The sequence below is a fragment of the Stegostoma tigrinum genome, chromosome 4 (assembly GCF_030684315.1).
Source record: "Stegostoma tigrinum isolate sSteTig4 chromosome 4, sSteTig4.hap1, whole genome shotgun sequence".
NCBI classification, from domain to species: domain Eukaryota; kingdom Metazoa; phylum Chordata; class Chondrichthyes; order Orectolobiformes; family Stegostomatidae; genus Stegostoma; species Stegostoma tigrinum.
The window spans coordinates 57,739,296-57,767,013 of record NC_081357.1 but is presented as its reverse complement, the minus strand read 5'-3'; the positions used below and the strand labels follow the sequence as shown (position 1 = coordinate 57,767,013).

At 40.2% G+C, this 27,718-nt stretch overlaps 2 protein-coding genes across 2 annotated transcripts in view; one reads left to right on the top strand and one right to left on the bottom strand.

The window, feature by feature from the left end:
- Window positions 1-27,718, top strand: part of nt5dc1 (5'-nucleotidase domain containing 1) — a 514,716-nt gene that overhangs the window by 90,814 nt on the left and 396,184 nt on the right. The window lies entirely within an intron of this gene.
- LOC125452311 (uncharacterized) overlaps window positions 1-27,718 on the bottom strand; it is a 63,792-nt gene that overhangs the window by 33,542 nt on the left and 2,532 nt on the right. Inside the window, exons 2-6 of the mRNA XM_059645059.1 lie at window positions 23,860-23,931; window positions 17,189-17,251; window positions 1,915-1,992; window positions 1,436-1,513; window positions 915-1,007 (exon numbers count right to left, since the gene is read on the bottom strand). Of these exons, the coding sequence (XP_059501042.1) occupies window positions 915-1,007; window positions 1,436-1,513; window positions 1,915-1,992; window positions 17,189-17,251; window positions 23,860-23,931 (384 nt within the window). The remainder of the gene's footprint in view (window positions 1-914; window positions 1,008-1,435; window positions 1,514-1,914; window positions 1,993-17,188; window positions 17,252-23,859; window positions 23,932-27,718) is intronic.

Sequence of the window (27,718 nt, the reverse complement as noted above, 5' to 3'; positions counted from 1 at the left end):
TAAGGAAACAAGTATATATGTTTTTATATACGTGTGTATTTTCCAAGGACAGTCCAAGTCTCGATGTAGGCATGGAACCCAAGGAGGAAAGATATATGCCATTGAGCATACTTGGGCAATTGAATTAAACTATGCCAGAAGCCAGATGGGTCTTTTAGCCTCATCATGATTATTTTGTGTTAGAATTTTATGGGGAGAGTATAGTGGTAAAATCTCCGTGGTTAGCTCAATATTTTAAAATCGGTAAAAATTTTCACTGAGTACAGAGGGATCTGTGTGAAGTGAAACTTATTGTTCTCAATCAGGAGACCTCTAAGGCAGATCTCAATCACAAATAACGCCACTCTGACCACTTTGTTGTGACTTACTTGTCTACTCAATTATAGGTCTGATTCCTTCTGTGTTTGCCCTTGAAAAAACTTTTCTTCGCAGCCCGCTACACCTGCCTGTTTACAGTAAATTGTTTTAAACATTTAAACCTATGTTATGCAAATAAAATGTTTGGCAAGAAAAATTTGTCTTTTTGCTTAATTTCTTCTAATTTTTTAATGCAGCTTTATAAACTTCTATTAGACTGTTAATTTTAACTGTTTGCATTTATTTTACTTTGAAGTATTAATTGTCTTACTTCCAGATCTCTGATCTTTTCCAATGTTTGCAAGAAAATGTGGTTCCTGAATGGTTGAACACCATGCTCAAAATACAACTGAAATACAAAATGTTTGAATATTGACTCTTTTGCCAAAGTGACCAGCTGAATCTCGACAAGTTTCGAAAAATGAAATAGCTGATCAGACCTGTACTTCAAGTTATATGTAGAGAAAGGGCATTAAAAATAGATTTTCATGTTCACATAGTCTTGATAATATTTTCAAATTCTGCTAATCTGCATATGATAATTACATACAGCTCACCTGAAGAAGAGGAGGAGGAGGAAGAAGAGGAAGAAAAATCTGAGTTATTGTTCTCCACAATGTCTTCTAAATTGTGGCCATTACTTTCATCGCCTGTTTTAGTAAAAATAAAACACAGCTGTTGTTTTTCCCTTGACATTTTATCATTCACATTCTAAGTATTACTTTTCAATACCTTTTTCTGTCTGCATCGCAATTTTTATAGGAGTAAGTTATGAGTGCAGTTTAAAATCCCCAGCTTTGAATTTTTCAAGAAGTAATTAGACATAGTTCTCAGGGCTAAAGGGATCAAAAGATGTGGAGATAAAGCAAGACCAGCGTACTGAGTTGGAAAAACTCTGATCATAACGAATTGCAGTGCAACCTCGAAAGGTCATAGGCCCTACGCCTGCCCCGTTTTCTATGTTATCACCTGAGGTTAGTCAATAACAGAAATGGCATGTCAATTAGTTTTGATCGACATGTTTGTTTCATGCAACGTAAGGATAAATTTGCCTCATGCATAGAAGTACACAGCTTACTGGTAGAATTAGCATCGCTATTCTGTTGATTTTCTTCAGAAGATGATCTCCTTGAATACTGTCCCTTGATCTGTTGGCCTATTTTGAATATACAATAAAATCAAACATGATGAATCCTCTTTTTGGTTTGATCATTTATTAATATTGCATAATAAAAGCATTAATTCTAATTGAAAATAAAACTTTCACCAGGAACTAATTGTCTCTATTGTGGAGTTTACAGAAGGGAATTTTAAATATACGTTGTAACTGTTGTCTTTATATTCTAATTAATAGATTTTAAGATAAATATTAAATTATTTTCAATATGCATTCCTGAAGGGCAACTCTTCCAAAAAAGATTTGAAGTTAACACTTTGGTGAGCACAACTCCATGTTCATTCCATGCAGTTAAGTGAAAACTTCTTCACACCATTGATAAACTTGTATTTGCATAAGCCAGTTAAGAACAGCTTTATTCTACAGAATTTTTTGCTCACTGCCTGAATTAGAGTGACCATTCTGTTGATTTTCTTCAGAAGATGATCTTCTTGGGTATTGTCCCTTTTCCTGTTGACCTGTTTGGAAAGTACACAAAATAAATGATGTATTTGCTTGTCAGTTTTAGGATTTATTAATGTGCACTATTTAAAGTAAGATTCTTAAATTAAAACATAAAATTGCTGATGAAGCATAATTTATCATGAGTTTTACACTTGGAAATTTTAAATATACTTGTAACTGTTGCCTATCTACTCCAATTTATAGATTTAGATCAGGCATTGAATTAGTTTTTGTAACCCTGGTGTGCCAGTCTCCCAACCGGGTTACCAGCTCTCAGACTCTCAGGCAGCACATTCTATTGTGATGGCAGGGTAGACATTGCTGGAGCAACGCAGCAGAACTGGCAGCATCTGTGCAGAGAAAACTGAGTTAACATTAAGTCTGCGTTCTCTTCACAGATGCTGCCAGACCTGAGTTTGTTTTTGTTTCAGATTTCTAACACCTGCAGTTCTTTATTATGGTGACAAGGCTAGTGTTCATCTGTCCATCCAGTATAACTGCTAATTTCTGTAATAAATACTCATTTATAACTGAGTGGTTGACGTGCTTGACCACTTGACTGAAAATTAAAAGTCAGTCATGTAGTATAACAAGTGGATACACCTGTACCCCAGACTGATAAAGGATGGTAGTCTCCTGTTTCCAACTCAATATAATGACCCATTTTGTTTTTCACAATCTGGGTTAACTCAGCCCAGTTTGCCTTGAGTTTTGAATGCTCAGCATTTAGGCTAACAACGCATAGCCCTTAATTCTGCATTTATTATGCACAAATTCACTACTATTACAAAGGAAATGTCTTTGTCCCATTGCTAAATTTGAAGTGTGCCTGTATTACAAAAAAACAAATAAAATGACTTGTTATTTAGTACCAGAATTGGAATGACCATTCTGTTCGTTTTCTTCAGAAGACCTTTGTGAATATTGTCCTTTTGTTTCCTGACCTGTTCATAGAAAGACAAAATTAGCCTCATTGAATTTTTTCAAGCACTTTTGCTTAAAGTACATTGCAATCAACAGATAAAACCTGAAGTAAATACTTTTATAAGTTTTAAAAATGGTTATAAATTATAAACCCCAACAGCACTTTTAATTGTCAGGTCTATTATATATAGATGGCAAAAGCTTGTTTCTTTGTAAATGATAGCTTTAAATTATTAAAATTGAATAGCTTTTTGCTTGTGTGTGGTTGGAAATGCATTGGTGTTTCCTGTTAATCAAAATGATTTACCGATGAGGAAAACAAGTATAATTTCTGTTTTGATTATTTTAGCGCATCATAAGCTGTATTGGTCTCTTCTGAGATCACGTCCAGCCATGCCATTTCCTCTTGGCGACATTGAGTAAATGAAATCCTTCAGGGATTCTTGTTTTCCTCCTTTGTGATTATGACCAAACACAAGATGTGTACCAGAGATTTTTGATGAGTCACTTTGCAATTTTCCCTTTATTCAGAGGCTATATGGCCGTTTGAGCCGCCTTCACCATTTTACAAAATCGTGGCTGGTTTTCATGTGGTTACAGTTCCAGTTTCCTGTCTGTTCCCAAAACCCTTGACTTCCTTGCCTATCATAAATCCATCTAACTCAGCTTTGAATAAATTCCATGACCAAGCTACTGCTACTTTTAGGGAGGAGCCTTACGTAGACTAACAAACTTCTTAGAGAAAATGTTCCTTACTCATCACTGTCTTAAAGTCTTCCAGTCTCCCCCTGGAAGAGGGAATATCATCTGTATCTTCCCAATAGACTCCCCTCAGTATTGTAAGTGATTCAATAAGTTCACATCTCATTCCTTTCATCTAGAAGTGAGTTTAACCCCAGTCTGTTCAAGTTTTCTTCCTAGGAAAAGTCCTTCATCTCAAATATGTTGAATGAACCTTTTCAGAACCACTATGAAAGTGATTATAACCCTTTTCAAAGAAGAAAACCAGAAACGTATGCAGTACTGCAGATGTGGTCTGAAGGTCCTGTACAACTGCAAAAACTTTCCCTATATCTATATTCAGTTCTTCTTCCAGTTGGCACTAGCATTCTCATTGCCTTTGAACAGTTGCTGTATATCTGTACACTAATTTTTATCATGTTGGGTTTTCTGGAAATCCCTGTGTACCGCCAAGTTGTGCACTCTGTCCATGTGAATAGTATTAAGCTTTTCTGTTTTTCCTGCCAAAGTAAACAAGTGTGTATTTTCACACATCATGACTTTACTGAGATGGGTTTATTGCACAGAAAATTATGTTATTCAAGTACAATCTTTCATATCACTCAGTAGGCTGAACTCAAAACTCAGAAGTTATCAACTTGTATGTGGACTGTGTGCAACTGACTGTTCATAAACAGCCATTTATTTAATTTGGGTAATAAAGTACCTTTTGTAAACATGTGCTGATTCTATTTTATGCTTGTATTATTATTGACAATTCAGGTGTGTAGATGTTGCAATAAACAATACCTTTCCCTTGGGAGAGTAGAGCATTTCATTTTTTTTTGCTTCTGTTTGTTTAGATATGTCTATTTTTCTGATCTTTTAAAAATAACAGGAAGTGTATCTCTGAATGTTTGTGTATTATTGATATGTAAGATTCCATAACTGGAGTTGAAACAAAATGGAAAAAAAATTCCCCGTGTGCCAACATTATCTCAAGTGAACTTGTATTCAAAGTTTTTGACACCTGTATTGAAGCTCTTTGCTGCTCAGGACTACTGGAAAGAAGCTCAAGGGCAGCAACTGTATGCATAGAAACGCTAATGCAACATGGATTTTGAAATGGCTTATTTTGAAACTTGAACTGGTATAAAAAGCATTTCTGAGCAGATATTGGAATGAATTGAGAAGTTGCTATGGATACCAAGCTTTATTTAGTGTTGTAGAAAAAAAACTAAAAAATGAAATTAGATTTATAGCATATGAATCTTCAAACTAACTTTTAAGAACAAAATTATAAGCTATTAAATTATCAGTAAGTATATCTCAGTGATAGGGGTCAGCAACTAATTCTGCTAAATTAGTAACTTCCCCATTCTAAATAGAAAAATACTTGTTAGAGTTTGTCCTGCAGGCAAAGCGAGAACATAGTGCAGTGTTCCTATTGCTAGACACTGACATCTACTGGAAATTGTTGTGCCATACAAGCTTAATGATGAGGTTGGAGATGATGCCTTTTAGATGAACATTATACTTAGAGCTTTCTGAGAAACAAGAATTCGAATTTTGCCAATTTCATGAACATTTTTGTATCAATTTGACAAATACGAGTAGAACAGATTGTGTTTTTTTTTCTTGCTGGATGGGACTTTGCTGAAATCAACTTGGATATAGTTTTCCTCTTATCTAAGTGATAACACATCAAGTATTCTTTAGTGGGTGTGAAGCACATTCGGATGTCCCAAGGCTCTGACAAAATGTCAGATCAATGCACGTTATTTCTTAGATGCCACAGTTTATTGAAGGAGGATGTCACAAAAATGGACAAGGAAAGAAAGTATTACTGGTTATCATTATAGATGACACCAGAGAGGATTTTGAAAAAAGGCTGTTTTCTGATTGTGAAAGTGAAGAAGGAAGACTGGAAGTGTTCAAGCATGAAATGTATGGATATAATAGCAGGAAGATGGGAAGCACTAAAGGACATTAGAAAGGAACGTGTAGTTGATCATGAGACATTCCTCTGAGTGATTTGACAAAGATAACAATTTATAGCAGATTCACGTTGACAATTTGTATGAAGTAAACTATTTGAGTAGAGAAGACTTCACTCCTGAGAACATGTTTGAGTCATGCCAGATGTACCAAAACAAGTTATTCCCTATTAACCATTCCTTTTCTTGACAGATGTTCTGTTTACAAAGTGGGTTAAATTTTAAATAACTTATTTAATTGCTAGGATTAGCTTTCTGTTTAGTTTCTCCATACATACAAAATAGATTTAAAGAGTTTTAACTAAAGTTGGTAATGTATAAAAAATTTAAGCCAGATAGAACATACGTCAAGAACCAGCAATTGATATGAAGTTGAAAAATACTTTCAGAAAACTGCAGGGAATTACAAGTCATGAAAATAAGGATGTTGCAAGCTATTAGCCTATGCACAATTTCTTGTATTAATCAGGGTCTTAGAAGTAAGTAACATTTTGTTTCATTACGTTGTAATGAATACGACATATATATATGATTGAGGTTGGTTGGCTTGCCGGGCTGGTTTGTTGATGTTCCGCTGATGTTCCGCAACGAACCAGCTCGGTGAGCCAACCAACCTCAACATCCACAACCCAAGCTACAAATCTACTCCAAAACCTTAGAAAATATGATTTAAAGTATTTGGAATGATCTTTTGCCATACTTTGTTTAGAACATAGAACATAGAACAATACAGCGCAGAACAGGCCCTTTGGCCCTCGATGTTGCGCCGACCTGAGCGCTAATCTAAGCCCACCCCCCTACATTATCCCATCATCATCCATATGCTTATCCAAGGACCATTGAAATGCCCCTAATGTGGCTGAGTTAACTACATTGGCAGCAGGGCATTCCATGCCCTTACCACTCTCTGAGTAAAGAACCTGCCTCTGACATCTGCCTTATAACTGTCACCCCTCAATTTGTAGCTGTGCCCCCTTGTACAAGCTGAAGTCATCATCCTCAGAAAAAGACTCTCACTGTCCACCCTATCTAATCCTCTGATCATCTTGTATGTCTCTATTAAATCCCCTCTTAGCCTTCTTCTCTGTAATAAGAACAGACCCAGGTCCCTCGGCCTTTCTTCATAAGGCCTTCGCTCCAGACCAGGCAACATCCTGGTAAATCTCCTCTGCACCTTTCCCAATGCTTCCACATCCTTCCTGTAATGGGGCGACCAGAACAGTGCACAATATTCCAGGTGAGGCTACACTAGCATTTTGCACAGTTGCAGCCTGACATCTCTGCTCTGGAACTCCATCCCTCTGCCAATAAAACCTAACACACCGTAAGCCTTCTTAACAGCACTATCAACCTGGGTGGCAACTTTCAGAGATCTATGTACATGGACAGCAAGATCCCTCTGCACATCCACACTATCAAGAATCTTCCCATTGACCCAGTATTCTGCCTTTGTTATTCTTCTCAAAGTGAATCACCTCACATTTATCTGCATTGAACTCCATTTGGCACCTTTCAGCCCAATTCTGCTGTTTATTCAAGTCTCCCTGCAACCTGCAACATTTTTCCACACTGTCTACCACTCCACCGACTTTAGTGTCATCTGCAAACTTACTAACCCATCCACCTATGCCTGCGCCCAAGTCATTTATAAAAGTGACAAACTGCAGTGGTCCCAAAACAGATCCTTGAGGCACACCACTAGTAACTGGACTCCAGGCTGAATATTTTCCGTCAACCACCACTCATGGCTTTCTGTAAGAAGGCAAGCTTCTAATCGAAACTGCTAAATCTTCCTCAATCCCATGCCTCTATTTTCTCCAATAGCCTACCATGTGGAACCTTATCAAAGGCTTTACTGAAGTCCTAGTACACCATGTCAACTGCCCTACCTTCACCCACATGCTTGGTCAGCTTCTCAAAAAACTCAGTGAGGTTTGTGAGACATGACCTGCCCTTGACGAATCCATGTTGACTATCTAGAATCAAATTGTTGGTTGCTAGATGATTATAAATCCTATCTCTTATAGTCCTTTGCAAAACCTTTCCTACAACAGACATAAGGCTCACAGGTCTGTAATTATGTGGGTCATCTCTACTGCCCTTCTTGAACAAGGGCACAACACTTGCAATCCTCTGGTACTAAACCTGTAGACAATGAGGACTCAAAGATCAAGGCCAAGGGCTTCACCACCTCCTCCCTAGCTTCCCAGAGAATCCTCGGAAAAATCCCATTGGGCCCAGGGGATTTATCTACCTTCACACCTTCTAGAATGGATAACACCTCCTTACTAACTCCAATCCTTTCAATTCTAGTAGCCCGTAACTTAGTCTTCTCTACAATATTCTCCTTTTCCTGAGTGAAAACAGATGAGAAATATTTGTTTAGCACTTCTCCGATCTCCACAGGGTCCACACACAACTTCCCACTTCTGTCTTTGACTGGCCCTATTCCTGCCCTAGTCATCCTCTTATTCCTCACATACCTATAGAAAGCTTTAGGGTTCTCATTTATTCTACCTGCTAATGTCTGCTCATGTCCCCTCCTTGCTCCTCTTAAGTCTCTCTTTAAATCCTTCCTAGCTAACCTGTAACTCTCCATTGGCTCATCTGAACCATCCTGTCTCATCGTCACATAAGCCTCCCTCTTCCGCTTAACAAGAGATACAATTTCTTTATCACTTCCTCCCTGCCTGGCAGGGACATAGCTGCCAAGGACATGCAATATCTGTTCCTTAAACCAGCTCCACATTTCGATTGTCCCCATCCCCTGCATTTTGCTACCCCATTCTATACTTCCTCAGTCTTGCCTAATGGTATTATAATTGCCCTTCCCCCATCTATCACTCTTGCCCTGTGGCATGTCCCTATCCCTTTCCATCGCTAAACTAAACGTAACCGAATTATGGTCACTCTCTCCAAAGTGCTCACCTACCACTAAATCAAACACCTGGCCTGGTTCATTACCAAGTACCAGATCCAGTGTGGCCTCCCCTCTTGTCGGCCCTTCGACATACTGCACACATGGACAAAAACTGATCCATCTGACTTACTAGAATTATAGCAATTCCAGTCAATTTCAGGGAAATTAGTGTCCCATAATGACCACCCTGTTCCTTTTACTCCTGCCCAGAAGCGTTTTGCCAATCCTCTCCCCCACATCCCTGGAACTTTGCGGAGGCCTATAAAAAAAACTCGCAGCAGTGCGACCTCTCCTCTCCCGTTTCTGACCTCAGCCCACACCACCTCAGTAGACGAGCCCTCATCAAAAGTTCTTTCAGCCACTGTTATATTGCTCTTGACTAACAAAGCCACACCTCCCCCTCTTTTACCACCTTCCCTGATCTTAATGAAAGATCTAAACCCTGGAGCCTGCAACATCCATTCCTGACCCTGCTGTATCCATGTCTCCGAAATGGGCACAACATCGAAGTCCCAGGTACCTATCCATGCTGCAAGCTCACCTACCTTATTCCGGATAGTCCTGACGTTGAAGTAGACACACTTCAGACCAGCTTGCTGTCTGCCAGCACGCTGCTGTGACAGTGAGATCCTGCCCATGTCCCCCCCTACTCTCTTCCTCCTGCATACTGGAACTATGCCTCAGTTTCCGATCCCCCTGCTGAGCTAGTTTAAATCCACCCGAATAGCACTAGCAAATTTCCCACCCAGGATATTAGTGCCCCTCTGGTTCAAGTGAAGACCGTCCTGTTTGTAGAGGTCCCACCGTCCCCAGAATGAGCCCCAATTGTCCATGTACCTGAAGCTCTCCCTCCTGCACCATCCCTGCAGCCACGTGTTCAGCTGAAATCTCTCCCTGTTCTTTGCCTCGCTATCACGTGGAACGGGTAACAAACCAGAGATAACCATTCCATTTGTTCTAGCTCTCAGCTTCCACCCTGAAATCCTGCCAGACATCCTTATCTCTCTTTCTACCTACGTTGTTGTTGCCAATGTGGATCACAACTTTGGGCTGATCACCCTCTCCCTTCAGGACCCCAAAGACATGATCCAAGACATCACGGACCCTGGCACCTGGGAGGCAAAACACCAACCGTGAGTGTCTTTCGTTCCTGACAAACCTTCTATCTGTCCCTCTAACTATTGAGACCCCAATGATGAACACTCTTTCCCTATCCCCCTTCCCTTCTGTGCAAGAGGGACAGACTCTGTGTCAGAGACCTGTACCCCAGTGCATGTCCCTGGTAAGTTCTCCCGAACTCTCCCCGTGCGTGACCCCCCCACCGCCGCCAAACAGAATCCAAAACGGTATAAGATAACAAAGTGTGGAGCTGGATGAACGCAGCAGGCCAAGCAGCATCTCAGGACCACAAAAGCTGACGTTTCGGGCCTAGACCCTTCATCAGAGAGGGGGATGGGGAGAGGGAGCTGGAATAAATAGGGAGAGAGGGGGAGGCGGTCCAAAGATGGAGAGAAAACAAGATAGGTAGAGAGGAGAGTATACGTGAGGAGGTAGGGAGGGGATAGGTCAGTCCAGGGAAGATGGACAGGTCAAGGAGGAGGGATGAGGTGGTAGGTAGGAAAGGGAGGTGCGGCTTGAGGTGGGAGGAAGGGATGGGTGAGAGGAAGAACAGATTAGGGAAGCAGAACTGCTGGTTTTGGGATGCAGTGGGGGGAGGGGATGAGCTGGGCTGGTTTTGTGATGCACTGGGGGAAGGGGAGATTTTGAAGCTTGTGAAGTCCACATTGATACCATTGGGCTGCAGGGTTTCCAAGCGGAATATGAGTTGCTGTTCCTGCAACCTTCGGGTGGCATCATTGTGGCACTGCAGGAGGCCCATGAGAGACATGTCGTCTGAGGAATGGGAGGGGAGTTGAAATGGTTCGCGACTGGGAGGTGCAGTTGTTTGTTGCGAGCCGAGCGGAGGTGTTCCGCAAAGCGGTCCCCAAGCTTCCGCTTGGTTTTCCCGTTGTAGAGGAAACCACACCGGGTGCAATGGATACAATATCCCACATTGGCAGATGTGCAGGTGAACATCTGCTTGATATGGAAGGTCATCTTGGGGCCTGGGATGGGGGTGAGGGAGGAGGTGTGGGGGCAAGTGTAGCACTTCCTGCTGTTGCAGGGGAAGGTGCTGGGTGTGGTGGGGTTGGAGGGGAGTGTGGAGCGGACAAGGGAGTCGTGGAGAGAGTGATCTCTCCAGAAGGCAGACAGGGGTGGGGATGGAAAAATGTCTTGGATGGTGGGGTCGGATTGTAAATGGCGGAAGTGTCGGAGGATGATGCGTTGTATCCGGAGGTTGGTGGGGTGGTGTGTGAGAATGAGGGGGATCCTCTTAGGGCGGTTGTGGCGGGGGCGGGGTGTGAGGGATGTGTTGTGGGAAATGCGGGAGACGCGGTCAAGGGCGTTCTCGACCACTGTGGGGAGAAAGTTGCAGTCCTTGAAGAACGTGGACATCTGGGATGTGCGGGAGTGGAATGCCTCATCCTGGGAGCAGATGCGGCGGAGGCGGAGGAATTGGGAATAAGGGATGGAATTTTTGCAGGAGGGTGGGTGGGAGGAGGTGTATTCTAGGTAACTGTGGGAGTCGGTGGGCTTGAAATGGACATCAGTTACAAGCTGGTTGCCTGAGATGGAGACTGAGAGGTCCAGGAAGGTGAGGGATGTGCTGGAGATGGTATAAATGGTATACCAAAACCGTATACTTGTTTTTCAGCAGAACGACCACAGAGTCTGCACTGACTGCTTTTACACCCGTCTAATAGTTACCCAGCTTTCTTCATGCTTAGGAGTAACTACTTCCCTGTAACTCTTGTCTATCACGGACTCTGTCTTCCGAAGTTCATCCAGCTCCCGCTCCAGTTCCCTAACGCGGTCTTGGAGGAGCAAGAGTTGGGTGCACTTCCCGCAGATGCACTTCGATGGGACAGTAATGGCCTCCCTCACCTCAAACATCATGCAGGAGGAACATTCCTCGACCTGCACTGCCACCCCTGCTAATCACCTAAACAGAAAGTTTAAAAAAAAGAAAAAAAATGAAGCTTACCTGATTTGTTCCTGGTGTATAAGTTTAGAGGAGGTGGATGGGCAAGAGGCCCTACAAGGGTAGCGTCTTGGGTTTAGAAAACGATCACTTGTATAGCTGAGGGGATAAATAAATAAAGTCCCTCCTTTCCCAGAAGACTCTGCTCTCTGAGGTGCTGCTGCTGAAAACAGAAATGGAGGGCTCCGGCGCTCGGGGTAAGCTTTTTGAATATATTATCAATTTTCTCTTGCTAACCACCTCATTGAGATCCTCTGTGACTGTGCACTGGCTCTACCTATTCTTTTCTCAGACCTGGCAGCAGCTCACACAGGCTTTACTGTTCATAGAATCCCTATAATGTGGAAGCAGGCCATTTGGCCTACACTGATCTTCCCAAGAGCATCCCACCTAGACCCAGCCCCGACCCTATCCCTGTATTTCCCATCCTAGACGCTGTGGGCAATTTGGCATAGCCAGTCCACCTAAGCTGCATCTCTTTGGACTGTGGGAGGACACCCATACAGACAGGGGGAGAATGTGTAAACTCTGCATAGTCGCCCGAGTCTGGAATCAAACCCAGGTCCCTGGCGCTGTGAGGCAGCATTGCTAACCACCATCCCACTTTTCTAGCCTTTGCTCTCCATGTTTATTAGTTTTTATATATTGGTCCAAGGCGTAGTTAACTGCTTATTAAATGGTTAAAGGGAGTAGTAAAATTATGGTGGAAAGTTATATTGTACTGTGGCTTGAATTTTGCTAACCAGAGGGAGCATGTGGATAGTATGGCTATTCTACCCTGTTTTCTTCGCAAGTTATTCAGTGAAACCTTTTATTAAGTTTTCTTATAGAATTACAGAATAAAAGAGTCCTAGCTAGTTCTCTGGAATAAAAATGTACTTAGCCTTACTTAACTAGTACCGTGTTCTACATCCCTGCAACTTCTTTGCCTTCAGGTGCTAAACAACATTCTTTTGAACAACACAGTTGAATCTAGCTCACCTCCCTTTTTCAGGTAATGCATTCCAATTTTAATCACGAATTCAGTTTTCAAACAATGATTTCCTCATGCCACTTCAGTTTCTCTTGCATATTACCTTAAATCTGTGGATGAATCGAGCTCCAGTTTGGTTGTAGGCATTGTACAGAGCTTTCATACTTGCAGCATGGATGTTAAGCACGTACAAAACATTGACTTGGCTGTTACTGGCGTATTGGCAGATAGATTAATGAAGCTGAGGTTTCTGGACAAAAACACTTCTCATTGGTGACAGATCGATAACCAGAGGACACTGACTTAAGGGGAGTGATAACAGCAAAAGAAACAATTTGTGAGCAATTAATTGGGATCTGAAATTATTATATAGGCAGATTCAAATATGACTTTAAAAAGAATTGGCTCATTACCTGAAGGGGAAATATTTGGAGATAAAGGCAGGAAAGTGGGTCTTGGTTGTTGCTGCAAAGATGATGGTCTGAATGGTCACTTGTGCTATAACCAATCTATGATTATCTCCATGTTCTCTTCACATCCAAAGGTACTGCACTGTAGATTCCTCTCTCCCTCTCTCTTCACACCCTCAAAAAAACCTACCTGATACACCCTTGTGGAAACAGATCATAAAATTATCCACCTTCCCTGTGGAGATACAGCAACATTTGCTCAGCACCCACATCTCCAAAACTACTGGACTGTACTTCCCAATCTGTACGGAAATTGTCATCTAGATTACTTTTATGTTAGGTCTCTGGACTTTTAAATGATACTTGTGTTGTACTTTTTTTCAGTAGAATTCATTTTTTGATGAGCCACAGGCAAGGTTGTTGAGCATGCATGCATGTCCTTTGTTTCTCATAGGTGAATTGATGGCCTCCAGGTTCCAACATCAGTGATGCTACAGAACTGATTTCCATGATCTCTGTCTTCTATCTCTCAGTTGCTGACACTGAACATGTAGCTATTTTTGATTCTGTTCTCTCACATTATTATTCTGTTTGCATCATCTTATCTCCTAATCCACCATGCTCTTATCATCATTAAAAACAGTCAGTCAGACATTGATCTATCATTTACTGATATTTGTCCAAGTATTTAATTGCTGTGTCACTGATTAGTTTCCAGCAACTTGTTTACATTGTATGTTAAATTGGTAATGTGTAAGTACCTGAATTGTTTCTTCATCTCTATTGTAATGTTTCAATTCTATTATTTTCATCACCAGAAGATATAATTCCTGTGTAGTGAATGTTTTGGTGAGTTGAGTAGTGCATCTAACATCCACCATGACTTATCTAGGGGTTCTTCAAGCTCATCTACTCTAAATAATCCAATCAGCTGCAAACCTTTTCACTGACTCATTGATGGAATGTGAGCGTTGCTGGCTAGGCAATTGTTTATTGCCCAGAGGGCAGTTAAGAGTCAATGCTGCAGGTCTGTAGTCATGTTTAGGCCAGAACAGAAAAAGATAGCATTTTCCTTCCTGAAAGGATGCTGGTGAACCCAATGGGTTCCTTCTGACAGTTGTCAATGGTTTCATGCTCATCAATAGAGTCTTAATTCCAGATTGCCTTTGTTGAATTCAAATTCCACCATCTGCTCTTAGGGCTTTGAACACTGGTCCCCAGAACTTTACCTGAGTCTCTAGATTAAAAGTTCAGCTATAATAGGCTACTGCCTCCCTGGTAAATAAAATCTGAATGAATCAGGAAAAACAGTGCTAGCCAGTTTTATCTGAACAACTGTTGCCTCTAGCAGCCTCACTCAAAATGTCTGCATAGACTCCATTGGATCATGTTATTTAGAGAGTAAATGCAAGGACCCAGGTTTGGACCTGAATGTTGGCACTGCAAATCAAGCATCAACGTACTTGGCAACATTCCACTGCAAAGAAATCCACCCAGAGACCAGAAGAAATAGGAGCTACAGTAAGCCATTTGGCCTGTCAATTCTGCTTCACTATTCATTAAGATCATGGCTAATCCAACGATCTTCATGCCCACTTTACTGCTCTTGTGTGTAGCCCTTGATTCTCCTCCTGATCAAGAATCTATCGATCTTAGCCTTATATATGAACTCTTCCCCCACAGCTCCCTGTGGCTAGAAATGCTGGGATGATAGAAGGTCGATTTTTTTTTTCAGCCAGAAACTGGTAAATTTGTGGAACTCATTGCCACAAAAAGCTGTGGAGGCAAATAACTGAATATTTTTAAGACAGAGAAACAGAAGTTCTTGATCAGTAAGGGGATTAAAGGTTACAGGGAGAAGGCAGGAGAATGGGGTTAAGAAACATATTAACTTTGATCAAATGGCACAGCAGACTTGATGAGTCGAATGGCCTCATTTTGCTTCTATATGTTGTGGTTTTACGGACCTGTAACAAGAAAGATCTGACTTATTTTTCGTTACTTCTACTATGCTCCTGTCATATTTTTGGCAAGAGATTGACAATATGTTGTGGGTTTCTCGAGTTAGCTTTTCTAATTTCGTATCAAACTTTGATGATTGGAGCTTTTATCAGTGAGTGTAACGGTGCTTATTTCTTGGATAAATAAACATCTCATGTGTAGTAAGCTTAAATCTTGCATACTTGCGGAATTTGAATTGCCATTTTGCCCATTGTCATCAATCCTCCACGAGTATTTCCCTTTTATTTGATAACCTATTTTGGAAAATAATAATAAACATTATTGTCACTGACGGTTTTGTGCTTAATGCAAGATTTTCATGTAAAGATTTTAAGCCATCTTCAATGACTATAGCTTGAATTTTTGAACTTAAGGAACAGCTATAAACTATTTGTATAGCTCACTTAACCGTAATTAGCAGTGACACAATGAAAGAGGAAGTGTTGGGTCTCCTAAAAGACGTTAAGGTGGACAAGTCCCCTGGTCCGGATGGGATCTATCCCAGGTTATTGAGACGAAATTGCTGGGGCCTTAACAGATATCTTTGCAGCATCCTAAGACACGGGTGAGGTCCCGGAGGATTGGAGACTTGCTAATGTTATCCCCTTGTTTAAGAAGGGCAGTAAGGATAATCCAGGTAATTATCGACCGGTGAGCCTGACGTCAGCGGTTGGGAAGCCACTGGAGAAGATACTGAGGGATAGGACCTATTCACATTTGGAAGAAAATGGGTTTATCAGTGATAGGCAACACGGTTTTGTGCAGGAAAGGTCATGTCTTACCAACTTAATAGAATTTTTTGAGGATGTGACAAAGTTGATCGATGAGGGAAAGGCTGTAGCTGTCATATACATAGACTTCAGTAAGTCGTTTGATAAGGTTCCCCATGGCAGGCTGATGGAGAAAGTGAAGTCACATGGGGTCCAGGGTGCGCTAGCTAGATGGATAAAAAACTGGCTAAGCAACAGGAGACAGAGAGTAATAGTAGAAGGGAGTTTCTCAAATTGGAGACCTGTGACTAGTGGTGTTCCACAGGGACCTGTGCTGGGACTACTGTTGTTTGTGATATAGGTAAATGATTTGGAGGAAGGTGTAGGTGGTCTGATCAGCAAGTTTGCAGATGACACTAAGATTGGTGGAGTAGCAGATAGTGAAGGAAACTGTCAGAGATTACAGTAGAATATAGGTAGACTGGAAAGTTGGGCAGATAAATGGCAGGTGGATTTCAATCCGGGCAAACGCGAGGTGATGCATTTTGGAAGATCTAATTTAAGGGCGAACTATCTAGTAAATGGAAAAGTCCTCGGGAAAATTGCTGAACAGAGAGATCTGGGTGTTCAGGTTCATTGTTCTTTGAAGGTAGCAACGCAGGTCAGTGGAGTGGTCAAGAAGGCATACAGCATGCTTTCCTTCATCAAACAGGGTATTGAGTACAAGAGTTAGCAGGTCATGTTACAGTTGTATAAGACTTTGGTTTGGCCACATTTAGAGCACTGCGTACAGTTCTGGTTGCCACATTAGCAGAAGGATGTGGATGCTTTGGAGAGGGTGCAGAGGACGTTCACAGGATGTTGGCTGGTATGGAGGGTGCTAGCTATGAAGAGAGGTTGAGTAGATTAGGATTATTTTCATTAGAAAGACAGAGATTGAGGGGGGACCTGATTGAGGTCTACAAAATCATGATGAGTATAGACAGGGTGGATAGCAAGAAGGGTTTTTCCCAGAGTGGGGGACTCAATTACTAGGGGCCATGAGTTCAAACTGAGAGGAGGAAAGTTTAAGGGAGATATGCGTGGAAAGTTCATTACACAGAGGGTGATGGGTGCCTGGAACGCGTTGCCAGCAGAGGTGGTAGACGCAGACACGTTAGTGTCTTTTAAGATATATCTGGATGGGCGGGGAGCAAATGGATGCAGACCCTTAGAAAATAGATAACCAAGTGTGAAGCTGGATGAACACAGCAGGCCAAGCAGCATCTCAGGAGCACAAAAGCTGACGTTTTGGGCCTAGACCCTTCAGTTCCCATTATCTTAGAAAATAGATGACAGGTTAGACAGAGGATCTCAATCAGCACAGGCTTGGAGGCCCGAAGGGCCTGTTCCTGTGCTGTAATTTTCTTTTGTTCTTTGTTCTTTGTAATTAATGTGAATATTGAATGAAACTTCTTATTAAAAAGAACATACTTGCTGAATTAGAGTCATCATTGTTTTCATCGCTTGGTCCACTGTTCCCTTTGAATTCATTGCCTATTTCAGGGAAATAAAAAGATTGCGTAAATGTGAATATCTATACTTTTTCACAATATTATTAAAAGAAGCGCTTTAGAGGGAGCGTTTTTGTCCAATGTAATCTTCATCAGGTCATTTTTTTTTTAGAAAAGAAGTTTTATGCACAATTATAAAATAGTAATACAAGTCCACCCGATTTGCAGTACTGCTTCAGACATCAGACTCAGTAGGACAAGAAGTTATGATCTCAATTCGCATAATGCCTTGATTTGTGCACAGTTTGAATTAAGCTAAGAGTATTGCAGAAATTGAAGTAATTGTGGAAATTTTATCGGGGTAAAGAATTAGGTTGAAAAAAATTCTGGCTTCGGCTTCTTCTTTGAGTATAACACAGATATTGGATCAAAGTATCCTCCTAATCTTGCTAGAATGTGCTGGCAAAATGATCATAGTGCAGCCTAAATAATCAGGTCCAAAAGAAACTCAGAACCCACACTAATACATAGCCAGGAGGAAAACCTTAGACAACAAAGTGGGTTTGGTCAGATGGGCAAAATAGTGGCAGATGAAGTTTAATCCTGAAAAGTGAGAGGTAATACATTTCAGGAGGTCTTACAGGCAAGGGAGTATGTGATGAACCATAAGATGCTAGAATGTACAGAGGATCAGAGAGACCTTGGTGAATATATTTGTAGATCCTTGAAAGCATGGGACAGATACAGTATGGTTAAGAAAGCATATGAGATACTTGCTCTTAATAGGTAAGGCATTGAATACAAGAGCTGAGAGGTTATGATGGAATTGTTCAAGACATTAGCTGGGTCACAACCGGAGTACTGTGTGCAGATCTGGTTGTCACATTATGAGAAGGAATTTATTGCGCTAGAAAGACCGCAGAAGAGACTATTCACCAGGATGTTGCCTGGGTTGGAGCATTTTAACTATGCAGAGGGACTAGGTAGGCTGAGAGTATCTTCCTCAGAGTAGAAAATCCTGAGTGAGGACCTGTTTGCATTGTACAAAACTATGCTGGGTCTAGACAGGATGAATCTTTTCTCTTTGGTGGAAGTGGTAGGTAACAAGGGGCCATAGATTTCAAGTAAGAGGTTGGAGGTTTAGGTGGGATTGAAGGAAAAATATCATCCGAAATGTAGAGAGAATGGATGAATTTGTTATGGGAAGGAAATTAATTGCATAGCCAAAGAATTGGTTTGTTTGAAGGGATGGATATAATGAAATAACACTTGTTCCAAAGACCTTTTATAATGGGCTGAGAATAAGAACTGGAGCTAGACCTCCTATGGTGGAAAAATTTCTAAGGAAGCTGGATTGGTAAATCTGAGAAAAACAATTCTGCTAAACTTCTCAAATCAAGCCGAGCATGTGTCAGAACTTCTGTTTGTTTAAAATCAATTGAACCTATCCCAAATACTTAGGGAAAGGAGAATAATCTTCCATTCTGGCCCTATTGGCTGCAACCACAAGTTATAGGAGGCGTTTTCAGTTTTGTTAACTTTGGGCTGTAAGAGACATTGGCTCATTAGAACAGAACACATTGGGCTGAAGACGCTTGGGTGAGTTTATTGAGTAGTTAAGCTTAGACGAGGATCCAAGAAACAATTTTCTGTGGCACGGAAGTAAGTGAAGTTGATGGGGGATTTCTGCTAGTACTTTGTGTCCAAAGTGTCGCAGTCTCCAGAGTTCTTGATAAGTTGAACTTTTGGAAAAAGTGAAGCTGGCAAAGGGAAATGAGTCAGAATTTAAGGGTTACAGGGAAAAGGCAGTAAAGTGGAATTGAGGATTATCAGATCAGCCTTGATCTCATTGAATGGTGGAGCAGAATTGATGAACTGAATGGCCTAATGCTCCTATTTCTCATGGTAAATCGATCCTGGAGTTGATAAAAACTTGTATGATTTTCCATTTTGCAGTCAGCACTATTTTATATTTGGAAGAAGGTGACTTTTTGCATTGAACCTCAAATAAGGCTTAAGACTCAGTGAGGTTTGGACAGGAACTGAGGTTGCAACAAAGTTCAATCAAATCAAAGTAAGGAGCAAATTATATAGTAGGGATCTGAGTCAGGGGTATACAGGTGTGACTATGGACAGCCAAATTAAATGGTTTCAGTCTCAAAAAATTCTTGTCTGATCAGAATATTTTACTATACCGGCAGCCAGCAACAACTCAACCCAATCATGGTGCTGCAGGGTAGAGTTAGGTCTTACCAAGGCAGCTGGCATGCTATTACAATACGGTTGTATTGCTCCTTAACAATAGGGTGCACAACAGTGGTGATTGATTTATTCGGTTGAGTTTTGTTATAGCATCTGTTGGGAAACCCAATGTAACAAGCTCAGATTCTGCTGCAGTAGCGTGTCATGTTAAACTCCTCAATGGTTTCCAAAAAAGAGTGAAAGACAGTGGTTGGATGTAAAGCACCACAGGTATTATTTATGTTGGCTTTGAGATAGGGAACAACTATCACCTCCCAACTTGTGTTCTGTTTGCACAGTAACTATGAGTATGAAAAGCATTCCATTTTTAGAAAGCCTAAATACATACATAGTTTCTTCTCTCAATGTACCTTAAAACCAACATTAAAAAACACAAACAATTCAATTATACTCTAAATTGCATATTTTTTAAATTAAATATTTCAAGATGTACAAAAAACATAAGGAACTGAAAATTTCTGAAGAAAGCACATCTTTTCTGACAGTTTAAGTAGGGGAAAGTGTGTTCTTGTGGTGGCCAACGGAGACTTACTCTATCAAACATTAACCACCAGTGTGTATAACATAAATGTTGTATAAATCAAGATCTTGTTGACTACTGTTTATAAAATTAAACCTGTTGACCTGAGTTGTTACAAAAATAAAAATTATTTTACTACTTAATATTTCCCCATAATGCAGGCGTTTACAGCAGCTCAGTTATTTAAGAAGAAACCTGCATGGTTAATTTAGTTTGTTGAAACTGGATCCAGTTGTTGTTCTGAAATGATGTTTTCATCTTATTTTGACAAATCAATCCATTCATCATTTCTAAAGGTACGTGACACTGTTTTAATGATTTATCTTTTCTTTGTCAATTTTCTTCCACCTGCAAAGCATTTTTTGACATTAGTTACTGGATCTCTGCCACCCATCAATTTCTTGCTGAAATCATTTTACTCCATCTATGACTCTTACCAGCAAATGGCAACAACAGCAACAGCTAATACCGATGACAAATCTTTAACATAACAAGTATACCAAGGTGCTTTACGGTATGCATCACCCAAGTTAACAAAATATGAGGATCCCTGTCTCAACCTCTCCCCTTGGCTGATTTGTGGTGACCCTCAAGTTAAACCACCACCAGTCATCTCTAATGAGAGAGAGAGAGAGCAGTCTGATGGTCTGGTAGGACTGTAGCCAATGTGAGGAACAGTTGGAGAGTTGACACTTGAAATATAAGGTTTTTAGGGAGGTGATAGATGTAACATGAGAGAAGGCTCCAAAGATATATTTTCAGAATATGTGGTAAAGTTGACCGGAGGCTGCATTAACTATAGTAGATTGGGCAAAGGGCAAACATGCAGGACCATGAAGTTTAACAGTGTGGAGGATATGTTTGGAAACTTGGTGAAGAGAGGCTGCAAAAAGTTGAATAGGTGAAAATCAAGTGAGCAGGAATTGAGGCAACATGGATGTAGGTGGTTGAGTATTTTCACTCGACCCCTAAGATGTAGGAGCAGGAATAGGCCTTCCATTCTATTGACCCTACTTCATTAGTCAGTGAGACCATGGCTGATCTGAATGCTCAACCTCACTCTTTGGCATTTTCCCTTTAACCCTCAATTCCCACATTGAGTAGAATTCTGTCCATCCCAGCTTTGAACATCCTTAATGACCCAGTCTCCACAGCACTCTGCAGTAAAGAATTACACAAATTTGCAGCCATATGAGAGAAAAAAATGCCTCCCCCCCCCCCCCCCCCCTCTAAATTAAATGGGTGACTTTTAACTCTGAGTAGTGCACTCTGGCCCTACACTCTTCCACAGAGGAAACAACATTTCTGTATCGACCCAGTCAAGCCCCATAAGAATCTTGAAGGTAGTAAGAACTGCTGATGCTGGAGTAAGAGATAACACAGTGTGGAGCTGGAGGAGCACAACAGGCCAGGCAGCATCAGAGGAGCAGGATAATTGACGTTTGGGTCCTGACCTGAAACTTCAACTTTCCAGATCCTCTGATGCTGCCTGCCCTACTGTGATCCGTAAGAATCTTGTTGCCTCTCGTTCATCTAAAGTACAATAAGTGCACGCCCTTCATAAGACAATCCCTGCATACCCATGGTTAACCTAATGAACCTTGTCTGGACTGCCTCTAATGCTATTGTATCTTTCCTTGGATAAGGAGAGCTGAACTGTTGATTGTATTCTAGGTGTGATCCAGCCTGTTACTTGTTTTAGCATGACCTGTCTATTGGTGTTATTCATTCCCTTTGAAAAAAAGGCCAAGATTTAATTTGCATTCCATATTAGCTGCTCAACTTGTATGTTAGCATTTCGTGAATTACGTACAAGGACTCCCAAATTTCCCTTTGCTGTATTTTTCTGCAGTCTTTATCCATTTAAATAATATTCAGCTCCTCTGTTCTTTCTCTCCATAATGTTATTCAGCACTTATCCTTGTGGCGTTCTTCTGGTTACAGATTGCCATCCTGTAAATGTCCCCTCATCCAAACTCTGTCTACTATTAGTTTGCTAATCCTCTAATATCCTTGAAAAGTTGGGTCTAAGAGTGTCAAAGGCATAAATGTGTTTTTCAGTCATGGTAGTGATAAGGTCACAGATTATTTTAATGAATTTTTAATTACCCCCGGAATGTGGTTGCCTTTGACTAAGCTAGTATTTGTTGCCCATCCCGAATTGCCCAGGGAGCAATTAAGAATCAACCACATTGCTGAAGTCTGGACTTAGACCTTGGCCAGACTAGGTAAGGATTGGAGTTTCTTTCCCTAAAGGACAGTAGTGAGCCAGCTGGGTTTTGTCCAACAATTGACAGTGGTTTAATCATCATTAGACACTTTATTGAATTCAAATGTCAACATCTGCTGTGGCAGGTTTTGACCTCGTTTCCCCAAAATATCAAGTGAGTTTCTGGATTAGTAGTCTAGCAATAAAGTTACTCGGACATTGCCTCCCCATTATATGGAGAATGTCTGAGTGCACTATGCATTGTCAGTGTCAGTTAGGAGCAGTAAAGGCAAAGGTCAAAGCACTAAGTTTTGAGGAAGCATCAAACTGGATGGATTCAGTCTTTCAGATATAAATCTTCAAATTCTGTCTTGTCCATGGCTTTAATGAGCAATAAATCGTTTACAGTACATAAAAGCCCTGACAATATAGGTCAGAGCATAATTTTCAACATAAGGTCATTTTACTTCATTTTTTTCCGGAGCCCTGACAATGGATTCGTAAAACGATAAAATTTTGAATCCGTTGACTGATGTCTGCAATGCTCTATGCTGCAGTAATCCAAAACTAACCCCACTGCCCCAAGTCTTCGGCTGCTTGAAATGTTTCTTTAATTTTCCCTTAACTGAAGCAGCGTCTCTACCTCTACATTTTTAGAAGAAAACAAAGATTAAACAAAGCTGTCCTTCTCAGTATCTACTAATTTACATTGAATTATAGATTCTGGGAGTTTTCCCTCAATTAGGCTAGACTAACTAGTGTAGCAGACATAAAATAGTTTCAGTGGCCAGACTGGGGAAATTAAAAGGTGAACACAAATTAAACTGTAAAAGTATATGCACTCAACAAAGAGTTATGATTACTGGAACATAATTGATTATGACCTGGGTGGGCGCGGGGTGTGCACAAGCCCATTCCATCATGTCCATACTTGTGCAAGACTCCTATTTTGCAAAGGTCTGAAAATCTTGACTTAACATGACTGAAATGGATATTCATATGCCGATACATTATGGATTTTGAGATCATCAAGTGTACCAATAGAACTATTATTGACCCCTCCAAGGATTGAACTCTTCCAAAAGAGCAAAAGTAATATGGTAACTACTTGTGTCTCATAGTATAATTTGTATAATTAAGGAGGATTGCAAAAAAAAACTAGAAATCTGCTGCTCTATTCTACAAAAGGTCATGGGCATGCAACTTTATTTTGAGACCATTAATGTTGGCAATGATGGCATGAAGAGCATTTTTATTAAAGGCATATGTTGACAAATAGACAAATCTAAGAACAGAGCTAGATATTGGGACCTTCATTGGCTCCTAATTGGTCTCTATTTTCTTTTAAGATCAATCAAACATGAAAATGATTTTGTGCTTCGTGTGAACAACAGGCATTTGCTTCGTTCATGATGGCCTTGATATTTGAATTTTCATTTCAGATATGAAAATATTAATTAGGAATGGAAGTAGATCTTACAGATGTGATGAAATATTAGAATCAAGTACATAGTTCTTCATAAATTCTTCACTGTCTAAAACACGATCAGTCAATAACAACAAGATGCCGGTGACGTTTAGCATAAATTTGCATTGTTCACTTCAGCTTCTGATTTAAAAAGCAATACTGCCGTCTGTCAAAATACTGAGTATAGCTTACTTGCAGATTTTGAATTGCTGTTGTGTTCACTGTCTTCATTGCTCAATGAATGAGGGAAGTTTACTTCATTACCTAGTTTAGGAAAAACAAAATGAGTTGATGTCTAAATCTGTATTTTTTTCTTTGTAGAAGTACAGTAGTGACCATCAAAAGCATTGGGAGGAATGTCATTGTTCTTTAAGTTTCTCAGTTTAACATTGACATTGTGGTAAACAGGTTATGCTCGTAGAATTATTTGATTCAGTTAAAGTGTGGCAAAAACTGAGTTAGAGCGTAATACAGCAAGGAAATAGTTCTTAAGTGATTCTGTGGAAACTTAACTTCAAAATCCAGGAACAAGCATTGAGCAATATGAATGTGGCTTGTAGATTGTCCAACAAACTGTAGAAACTTCAGAGCATTTCAGTTGCTGTAAATTTAAACTGTAATTTGCATCTCCTGTTCCAAATAACGCACTGAACAAACAGGTAACAGTTCTATTCCTCCATGATAAACACCACTGGAAGGAATACGAAGGGCAACAGGGGATACGTTGGGTGGGATACTTCAATGTTTATCACCGAGATTGACTGAGAGGTACCACTCTTGATAGAGCAGGCTGAACTGTGAGGAATGTCAGGTGGACCTTGAGGTGCAACTTGAGATTAAAGCTGGTGACATCCAGATAGGAAATGCTTCCTTTACCAGTTTTCTAACATTTCCTCTCTTTGGTTGATCGTCGACATGTGAAGGGTTAGCTTGTCACAGTTGTCAGATTATTTCAGCATAAGTTGCATTTGTTATGTTGTGTTATGATTCTGAGGGGACAATTTTGAAGAGATGACATCACTATTTTAGCATGTGATCTGAGACTTTGACTATCTCATAGTCCATCTTATCTTGGATCACTTGATGCATAGTGCCATTGAAACCATGCTGCTATATTATAACTATTAGTTTAATTGTAGCTCAGACGTTCTTCCTGTAAATATGATGTTTGTACGCAATTATCTGAAGTAAATGTCTGTTGGATACTTCAGTATCACAATACCAACACTGGCTCCTATATTTCATTAGATAATATAAGCATCACTACATCAGGTAAAAATAACCTGTTGAAGGTCAACTCATACCAGGTTCAACTGAAAGTGTCACCTTTCATTAGCCCTTTCTCCCACGTGTTTTGCTCACAAGAAGTCAGGATGAAAATAAGTGATTCAATTTGTCCGATGTGCAGGATTACTGAAATGAATCATGTAAGTGAAAACTGCGCTTTCAATCCCTTGAACAACTTAACTTGCAAAAGTAAGAAAAGACACTTGGGTATCATAAGACTGAAGTAAACCTCAAAGATCCTTCTAGTTCATCTGATGTTTTTTATGCAATTGTGTTGTTTTGATTGGTGCATTTGGGGGAAAAAATTGTGATTCCATTGCGCCCTTCACCGTTCCTCAGATTACTTTTATGTTTTAAACATTGCACCATAAAATGTTGAAGATGTGAGCTGGTGACAATAGTCTGAGGTCAGTCGTGCATTTGGAAGCTCAAACATCACGACAAACATGCTATCCCCTTGCCAATTAAATTGTAAGAAAGGAAAAAAATGGACTGAATGACAGAGGAAGAGGATGTGAACTTGAATTAAATGAGATATAGAAAAATCATTTTACAAAAAGGAATGAAAATTTAATGGATTAGCATAAATAGACAGTAGGGAAGGTGAGCAGAGATAATGGGAACTGCAGATGCTGGAGAATCCAAGATAACAAAGTGTGAAGCTGGATGAACACAACAGGCCAAGCAGCATCTCAGCAGCACAAAAGCTGACATTTCGGGCCTAGACCCTTCATCAGAGATCATCTCTAATGAAGGGTCTAGGCCCGAAAGGTCTGCTTTTGTGCTCCTGAGATGCTGTTTGGCCTGCTGTGTTCACCCAGCTTTACACGTTGTTATCTTAGTAGGGAATGTGAGGTTTTGTTCTTGAGTTTGCATGAACCATTTGTGATCTGATGAGCATAGTGAGCCTCCATGGTTTCATCTCCAAGTTCAAAATCATGTCAGGGACTTGTGCTGTGTAAAAGCAACCTGAAATAACTGTGTCCCTGCTTTGTATTCAAGGCACAAAACCATCAGTTTCTTGACATTCATAGGAAGGTTCACAGTGAAGCCACTGGAATCTTGGGCATATCCTAGTCTTTTGAAAAATTGCTGACAACACCTGAACAGGGCTAATTTATTCAACATAAGTGTCCCACATTGCTTCACATGGGTATTTAGGGCCCAAGCCTCATAAATAGGTATTGCGTCAGATTAGAGCTAATGGGAACTGCAGATGCTGGAGAATCCGAGATAACAAAGTGTGGAGCTGGATGAACACAGCAGGCCAAGCAGCTTGGCCTGCTGTGTTCATCCAGCTCCACACTTTGTTATTACGTCAGATTACCAAGCTTAATCAGAAGCTTGGTTAAAGAAATGTGTTTAAATGAGCATTTTAAAGGAGAAAGGTGAGTTAGGAAATAAAGCATTAGGGAGCACTTTCCTAAGTTTAGTGGCCAGGAAGTTGAGGGCACACCTCAAGTGATTGAATGATTAAAGTTTAGGATGAACAATATGCAAGGATTAGATGAATAGAAGAAAAGTGAAGAGATGTGTAGCTGGAGATGTTTACAAAGATCTATAAAACTGAAACAATGGCAAGATTTCAAAGCGAGGATAAGAATTTTAAAATCCAGACTGTTGGGAAAGTGCAGTTGCACATTTGGGTGATCATGGGTGATCATGGTGAATGATATGAAATCTGACTTATTTTTCCCTGCAAAGACTGGACTAATCTAACAAACAAAATATTTTAATTGATTTATTCTGTCTGTCTTCACACTGATGTTGAGATAAAGAAAAATCTACATCCAGTATTCTGTGTCACAGAAGTGAGGTGCAATCTTTACTTGTCAAGATTATTTTAGTTTGGATTTGAATTTGACTGAAAATGGCTAGTGGTTATGGTAAATCTTAAAATCTTCATCATTAGAGATCGCAGTGAATCTCTAGATCACCAGTGAAGGCACATGCACTCGTAAAACTCAAATCAACCAATACCGTAGAAGTGAGTATATATCATTTGTTTGCCTCAGAAATGCAATTTTGCTGTTTATAGAACTGGCTGATTTGACATCATTACATTTGGCGTAACGGCTGGATAATAAATTTTGCTTCCGGCGATTAATTATCCAAACCTGCTTTCACACTGCAAGGGTAATACATTAATATTGCACCAACAAAATTGTGGTTGGAAAATTCAGAAATTCCCAGAAATCAAATGCTTTGCACTTGGTTTCAAATGAAATGGCATCAAACTGTGGTATCTTTGAGTTGATGAGTGCTACATTTTTATTCCTCTCATTTAAACAAAAAAATTGGAAAGGTCTTACTTTTAAAACAAAATGTTCTACTGGTCAAATTAAGGTCCATAAGGCTGAATCTAAATTGTTGAAAATTTGTACTTTGACAAATTTAATTAAATTGAACTGATTTTAAATTGAGTTTGAATTTTCACCTTTCATGTAAGTTAGAAGTTGCATCTTATCTTTAAATATGGGAAATATCAGACTGAAGCTTGAATTTACAGATGAACGTAATGCCATTTTACTTGGCTGGAAGTTGTTGATTATAATCTTTCAACTTGTAACATTTGCACCAGTGAACTATTTGTAAGTTGAATAATGAATTGATTGGGAAATAGAAAAACTATGTATTAATCAGTAACAGACACAAACATTACTGTAGATTTTGTAGGCTCCTGTTCTTTTTTCCTGACTCGTATGATTTATTCTTTGCTGCAGCTTAACTGTTCTCTTCTTAAGTAGAGAGTGAATCTCAGTGA